The 8,061-nt window shown below is 40.7% G+C and overlaps 1 protein-coding gene across 1 annotated transcript; it reads left to right on the top strand.

The window, feature by feature from the left end:
- The first annotated feature begins 5,177 nt into the window (after positions 1-5,177).
- LOC147613273 (uncharacterized) lies at positions 5,178-7,282 on the top strand. The gene is made up of 2 exons (XM_086782559.1): positions 5,178-6,480; positions 6,732-7,282. The coding sequence occupies exons 1-2, from the start codon at positions 5,726-5,728 to the stop codon at positions 6,964-6,966; spliced, it is 990 nt and encodes a 329-aa protein (XP_086638685.1). The 5' UTR covers positions 5,178-5,725; the 3' UTR covers positions 6,967-7,282.
- Positions 7,283-8,061: the final 779 nt, after the last annotated feature.

Consider the following 8,061-nt stretch of genomic DNA (forward strand, 5'->3'; position numbering starts at 1 on the left):
GCTGATCCTTTATGCCTGCAGCTTTTTGCTGATGATACGAATGTGCTGCTCCGCAATGAAGTGCAAACTGCTGCTCACTTTATGACTTGCCTGGATACCTTTTGTCTTGCCAGTGGCTCTCAAATAAATCACTCCAAGACCAGCTTCAGAGTCGGGGAAGGGTTGCCCCCTCCCTCGATCCTGGCCGCTGGTTGTAAGAGTATCCCTGATGGTGTGGTTTTCAGGCTTCTTGGAATCCCCATGGGCTTCAACATCTCTTCCAAACAAAGATGGGACTATGTGCTCGATAAACTCAAGAATCAGGTCAAGAAATGGAGTCACATCAACACAGGGGTAGCGTCTAGAGCCTTTGTTCTCAATCACTTCATTATCCCCTCGGTTGTTTACTTCCTGGCCTGTTGGAGACCCTCTGAGACCCAACTTCAATCCCTTAACTCGATCATGGGGAACTATCTTTGGGGGGGATCTCTCGGTAGTAAGAAAGTCAGCAAAGTAGCCTTTCAGTCATGTTGCTTGGAAAAAGAGCAAGGGGGTCTTGGCATCATCAACATCGGACTGCTTGCTGAGAAGCTTGCAGCTAAATGGGTGCAAAGGGCCATTTTTTCTAAGGATGTTTGGGCTGACTTACTCAAAAGGGATATCAATAAATTTTGGCTCAAAGGTAAAAGATCTTGGAAGGGTTTCTCTCTCAATGAAGCTTTGTTCTCAAAGGCCGACCTCTCCCCTATAGGTAGTAAACTGTGCTGTAGGATGTGGGAGTCGTGGATGAAATACAAAAAGCTCTTCTTTTTTCAAACTTTTACCAAGAGAGGTAGATATGCCTATTCTGCTGACTCTGTGTGGTTTGGGCATCTTGTGTCTCCGATCTCCAATGATCAGTTCCAGACCAGTCTTTCTTGTTTCAAAGCTGGTATAAAGGTTTGGGGCGACTTATGTGACTCAACTGGGATGTTAAACAGGGACCAAATCTGCAATAAATTTATATTGTCCCGTAGTGGAGTTGAGTTGGTCATTCAGAGATGTAATGCTCTTAAGGTGTCCATTCCCCCGGGGTTGAGTTGTGACTGTGTTACCTTTTCGAAAGCCATCCGGTGGGGTTACTCCAGTAACCTGGGCAAGCTGCCTAACAACTTGCACGCTAGTAAGCTGATTTTTAAGCTCAATAAGAGATGGTCCTTGGCCTGGAACCAACAGCAATGGGCCTTTCGCTTTAAGCTCATTTGGGCCTTTGCTAATGAAAGAAAACACGCCATTTTGGCCTGGCTTGTCATGCACAAAGCGACCTGGACCCTCGAGAAAGCCCTGAAGTTTGGGCATGGTAACGGTCTCTGTCCCCGATGTAATTCCAAGATTGAAACGGTCCCCCATCTCTTTTTCTCTTGCCCAGACACTAGACAATTCTTAGATGTTCTAAACAAGGCTTTTAAGAAAATTAGGAAAATCCCTTTGAGCTGGAAAGAAGTCCTCTTAGGCGAATGCCACTCACTCGACCCTTTAACGTGGCAGTCCGTCAGAATTCTGTTTCTTTGGTATGTTTGGAAGCAACGCAATGAAGCTCTTTATGGTATCAAAACTAATCACCACTTTTATATTTTTCTTGACAGTGTACTCAAGCTTATTCATCAACTCCGGCCGAGTGGTGCTCCCATGGAGGTGGACCGGTGGCAAGATCTACCTTGGAGGAAATGGAAGAGATTCCATGTCTCCTCGCATTGCCTAACGAAGGTTGCTATGAGTCAAGAGCTGCAGCTGGAATGTCAAAGAAGACTTCAGAATTCAGAATACTACGTCCAGGCTTCAGAAAGCTTCTGTGGGGCTCCGTAAGCCCTCATGGCCTCAACCTTCTGCTCATGAGGAATTCTCAGCCTCTCGGCTGAAGAATAGTCAGTCTTGCTTCTACTGGGCTGTCTGGACACGGCCTAGAGCCTCAGTGTTCAGGTTTTAAGTTGTACAGCAAGTTGTCATGATGCAAAGTTTTGTTCACTTAACCATCTGCTCTATAGGTTCAACCCTTCTCTCTCCCGAAATAGAAGAGGGGCTGGCCGCCAACTGTTACTTCTGTTTACTTGTTTTAGTGCTGGCCGAACTGTTCTTGAGATGTTCCATGAGATGTTTCAGTTTTGTTCCCCCTTTTTTCTGAAGGTTTCTCCAGATCACTGTGTCTCCCCATGGACCTTCCACATGGGACCTTGTAACATCATTTTCTTTTAATATATTCCGCTGTTTCAACTAAAAAAAAAAAAAAACCGCTTAATCTAATGGGTTGCCTTTATTTTGATTGGTCGAGAAATAAAAGGTTTTTATGAGCTATGGAGCATTCATGTACAAGGATTCTGAAAAGATTCTACAAGTTGATGCCTTTGATATGTGTATTGATATAAAGAAATATAACAATATGTAATATATTATTGTGGAAACAAATATTCCTATTTTAATACGGGGCCCACCAAGGCAGAATCGTCACTCGTGATTCGTGACGTGGGCTTCCGTACTTGAATCATCTGGAATGTAGACCGGCCGTGGGCCCGGGGGGATCTCACCAAATTATGACGTCATGGAGGGTGGGATGGGGCCCATAAAAAGAGGCTCGGGCCACGAGGCGACTGCCAACTGTAAAAGCAAAAAAGAAAAAAGAAAAAAGGAAAAAGAGACGATAGAGAGAGAATCGTACGCTTCACACCAGACGTAGAGTCTAGAGAGAAGTAGAGAGAGACGTATATCAGAGCCGTAGAAAGAGGAGAGAGAATAGGTGTAGAGAGAGACTCGTACATCCGTATAGAGAGCGAATCGTATATCATACGTAGAGGGAGATGTAGACATTGTAGTCTGTAGTAGGTAGAGAGAGAATAGATAGAGATTTGAGTGTTTATAGAGCTAGAGAGAGAGAGAGATAGAGCCTATGACATGTAGTAGTCTAGAGAGAGAACCTTGGAGAAGACTTTTGAGAGAGCCTATGACATGTAATAGTCTAGAGGGAGAACTTTGGAGAAAACTTTTTACAGCTCTACTGAGAGGCAGGTTGGTTTTTGACGGGCGTCAATGCCTGCCCTTGGGCACGATGCCATTAAAATATAGCCACTTATTTTGAGTGACTGTCAAAAAATAAGAAAAATTGTGAAAAAACAAGCGTTATTTCTACTAAACCCGTCATTTTGAACCTAGCCCGTTGAAAATCATCGGTTGATGGAGAGAATCAAGATATAAAGAGACACTTAGTTAGTCTCCATCAAGACATAAAGAGACACTTAGTTAGAGAGAGAAAACATCCTTGATGGAGAGAAGAGAGAGAGAGAGAGAGAGAGAGACACTTAGAGAGAGAAAATGAGAGAATCCTTGAGAGAGAGAGAGCTAGAGAGAATCTTAGAGAGAGAATTTTAGAGAGAAGTAGCAGCCTACATGTAGGCAAAGATTCTTCACAGCCTAGAGATTAGAAAAAGAGACTTAGATCCTTGAGAGAGAATCCTTGTAGAATAGAGAGAGATTATAATCTAGAAGATTAGAGAGAAGAGAGAGAAGAAAGCAATAAATATGGTGTGAAAGCCCATCAACACTCCAAGAACTTTTCCAACTTCCCACAATTTATTACCTTTAAAAACAAGAAAATATATATATTTTTCCACACGCATGGAAAATGTGAGACCATTTTTTAATTTATAGAAGCAAGTTTTTTTTTATTTTTTTTGAAAAATGTTGAAAGAGTCCATGCGTGAATGTGAAATCCCCCTTGGAGAACTTTTTACGGCTCTACTGAGAGGCAGGTTGGTTTTTGACGAGCGTCAATGCCTGCCCTTGGGCACGATGCCATTAAAATATAGCCACTTATTTTGAGTGACTGTCAAAAAATAAGGAAAATTGTGAAAAAACAAGCGTTATTTCTACTAAACCCGTCATTTTGAACCTAGCCTGTTGAAAATCATCGTTGATGGAGAGAATCAAGATATAAAGAGAGACACTTAGTTAGTCTCCATCAAGACGTAAAGAGACACTTAGTTAGAGAGAGAAAACATCCTTGATGGAGAGAATAGAGAGAGAGACACTTAGACTCTTAGAGAGAGAAAATGAGAGAATCCTTGAGAGAGAGAGCTAGAGAGAATCTTAGAGAGAGAGAGTTTTAGAGAGAAGTAGCAGCCTACATGTAGGCAAAGATTCTTCACAGCCTAGAGATTAGAAAAAGAGACTTAGATCCTTGAGAGAGAATCCTTGTAAAATAGAGAGAGATTATAATCTAGAAGATTAGAGAGAAGAGAGAGAAGAAAGCAATAAATATGGTGTGAAAGCCCATCAACACTCCAAGAACTTTTCCAACTTCCCACAATTTATTACCTTTGAAAACAAGAAAAAATATTTATTTTTCCACACGCATGGAAAATGTGAGACCATTTTTTAATTTATAGAAGCTACTTTTTTTTAAATTTTTTTTGAAAAATGTTGAAAGAGTCCATGCGTGAATGTGAAATCCCCCCTCCCCCCCCTCCTCCCTCTCCTCCTCTTAAGGATGTGTTTACTCTTCATGGATTTATTTCCTAGAAGAGTCACACTGAGCTTTTTAAAGAAACTTCCAAATTATTGTAAATACGTTTTGCATTAGCTCTCCTTTAAAAATAAGAATAATGAATGATTGAGTCATCCACATTCCACATCATATAAAAATAGAAGTTTGAAGTATCAAAACATCAATGATCAAACCAATAATAGAATTTCTTCTCAATACCTTAAAGAGCTTTCTGATTCTTTGATTGTAGGACCCATAGCCTAAGAAGCTATGATATGATGGGGTCATGTGACAATCATTATACTAATATATATATTTAATATATTAAAATATGTAGGCCCATGGCCATGTGACAATTTATATATTTTTTCAATAAAGCAAAAGCATTGGTAGGGGGCCTAGGTTATGATGAGGTGAAGTTTTTTGTCAACTTGCAAAGGCTATGGAAGCCTATGGTATTATTAGCTAGCTGAGGAGGAAAGCATGGCGCCCACAAGGGGTTAGCTAGCTGGCATGTGTGTCACCCTCAAGTGGGTCTCTCTCACTCACACACACACACACACACGCACACACACACACACACGCTACTGATGAGATAACCTTGGGACACAAAAAAAACAAAAGTCTCAAATGTGAAAAGCCTTCACCTTGGGACAAAAAAAAACAAAAGTGTCAAATGTGAAAAGCCTTTGATGTTACCATGTATTTAGATTAACATCTTATCATGCATTATCAAATAAGGCTTATTACTGTGTGATTACCACCTAAGTAGGTTCTTGTACATGCAATTCATATAAATAGATAATTGGTAGCAAGCCACCTCTCCTCCTCTTTGCTTTCCTTTTCTTCTCAGGCTATGGTTTAGGGTAGCCTAATGCTATATTGTTCAATTTTTGGCCCCTAATTGAAGCCTAAGAGTATCATGTAGGCCTTGCAACGCAGTTTTTGCAATTGGATCTTTGCCTTTGCATGAGATGAGTGCTTGCTGGGGGAAATCAGGCAAACATAATCATTTGGATTTGTATAAGATTGATGCTTGGGAAGCCATTTAATTAATGGGCAGCCAACCCAGGAGCATAGAATTTGTGAAGGATTAATGCTTGAGATTATCAATGAATCATGGCAGAGACAAATTGGGCAACCAGATTATGACCAAAGCATTTGAATTTGTGTAATGCTTGGAGGAAAAGCCGATTTGGCCACCAAGAGATTATAGCTTTTTTTTTTTTGGCTATGGATTTCTCTCAACTAAACAAGCAGTATTCCCCCAAAACTCCCTTCATGAAGCCTCATGTGGTGGCCACTCGCCAGGTTATAGGCTTTGATCTCTCACCCAAATCAGAGATTAGGCCCAATGAAGGTGAGCATAATCAGTGTTTAGAAGTACAAGGGCGGCAAACTGCATCTAATTGTAGGGGTGCAACCTCCCCTAGGTCTGCATTGCAGGAGCTTCTTCTCAAATCTCCTGGCAAATCAGAGGCTGACGTCTCATCAACATCAGCCAATCAGAATGGGGGCACAATTAGTGCAGAGAAAGAAAGAACATTTGGTACACAGAAGATTAATCAGCAGCTTAATGATGCACTGGAGTTCTCTAAAATACAGATTAAGGGTGATCACGAAGCTACTGCAGTACTAGCTCTTGATAGAACAAGGGCAGTACTTGGCTTTGCAGCTGTTTTGGAAGGCTCAAGCAGATGTAGGATTAAGGGGAAATTAAATAGTATCAGTGATTTGAGTACAGGCCCACTTGGAAGCGGGATTAAGGGCAAATTAAGCAGTCTTAACGAGGTGATTAATCATCAGCCTTCTTCCAATTGTCGCAAAGGATCAGATAAAAGCAAAAAGAGCAGCTTGTTTCTGCTTGCGGTTCACTCTTCGGAAAACGATCATGATCATATTATCAACCGCAGCCCTACGGATTTCCTCAACTCTTGCCACCTCTGCAGGCGCCGTCTAAATCACGGCCAAGACGTCTTCATGTACAAGTAATTATGCTAAACCCAACCATTAATCATTCTTGTTTAATCTTCATGAATGAACGTGATTATGCAGTAATCAATCAAAATGATCTCGCGGAATTACCCATGTTTGATTAGTGTACTGAAGTTACGATTCATATAAAGAAATTATGCAGTAATCAAAGCTAATGGCCACCGATCTAATCTTCTTTCCGCTATGCAGCACTATGATTTGCGTATTTCAATTATATTAAAAATTTCCTCTTTTTTTTGGGCAGTGGGGACAAGGCGTTTTGTAGCATGGAGTGCCGTTATGAGCAGATTGTAATTGACGAGCGCAAAGAGAGATGCCCGCCTGCAGTCATACGTTCGGGTGCAGATTATGTGAGCAGCTACAATTCCTTCGCAATAGCTCATCGTCAACACACCCACTCTCATGCAGTATCAAAAACCCATCATTATATTAATGCCCCATCCCTTCGTGCGCCCAACAATACCGCAGCTGCTGCTTAATTAGCTCTGAATTAGGGCTCTAATCACGAATTATGGAAGATCTTAGGGTTTACAAGACCTTAGGGCTTACAAGATCTTTCTTAATACCTTAAAAACTTATGATCCAATGTATAGAGAGGCCTTGAGTCAGCTTGCCCCCCTTCTTATGTGATGAGTTTGAGGTTCTCACAGTTTCATGACGAATTCCCAATGATCTATATAGCATTATGCTATAGGCTTGCATTGTATTTTCACAATACTAATGCTTGTAAAATCCACCAAACTTATTGTTTCCCCAATCGCTTGTTGCTATGTAAAGCTTTATGATTCAGCACAATTTGTTTTGCATACCTTGGGCGTAAGAACTTAGCTGAAGTTTCCACATGAGTGCAATCATCAATGTGTCACATCAATGCTTACCAATGCTCATCACGAATGTGTTACAAACTTGTGAAGAAACTTTCCCTTCTGTAGCAAAATCTTGTATGCACCTTCATGAACTAAGTTTTTCTTCAAGGAGTTCAAAGTAAAATTCTTTGAGAGAGAAAGATCCTTTTGTGAGTTTTTATCTAAAGCCTTGAACACGTGTAGTTGCCAAACACATGCACGTGGGCACTTGCTGGAATGCACACACGTGTGCCACTCGCTCATATATGCACACTTCCACGAGAGAGAGAGAGAGAGAGAGAGAGAGAGAGAGAGAGAGAGAGAGAGAGAGAGAGAGAGAGAGAGAGAGAGAGAAGGGCATGGCCACTTATCTAAACAAAACTAAAATTTCCTTGGTAAAATGCGATCTATTGCTAAATTTTCCTTGGTAAAATGAGATCTATTGAAGTGAAATGAAGCTAAATATGTGGCGAAGTAAATATTACATGTAGTGACTTTAAGTATAGTTTTTATAGCATTCAATCCCTAGAGATGGTGTATTAAATCTCTCAAATATTTACATTTGTTGAAGGCTGAAAATATATTCTCAAATGAAACTTCTCTCAAATATTTACAATTGTTTAAGTCTCAAATGAAACATCTCTTTAAATATTTACAATTGTTGAGGTCTCAAATGATAGGTCTATTCACAATTGTTGAAGTTTGGAATGAAACATCTCTACCACTTGT

Source organism: Cibotium barometz, chromosome 44 (assembly GCF_041138505.1).
Source record: "Cibotium barometz isolate CiBa-2024 chromosome 44, ASM4113850v1, whole genome shotgun sequence".
In the NCBI taxonomy this organism is placed as follows: Eukaryota; Viridiplantae; Streptophyta; class Polypodiopsida; order Cyatheales; family Cibotiaceae; genus Cibotium; species Cibotium barometz.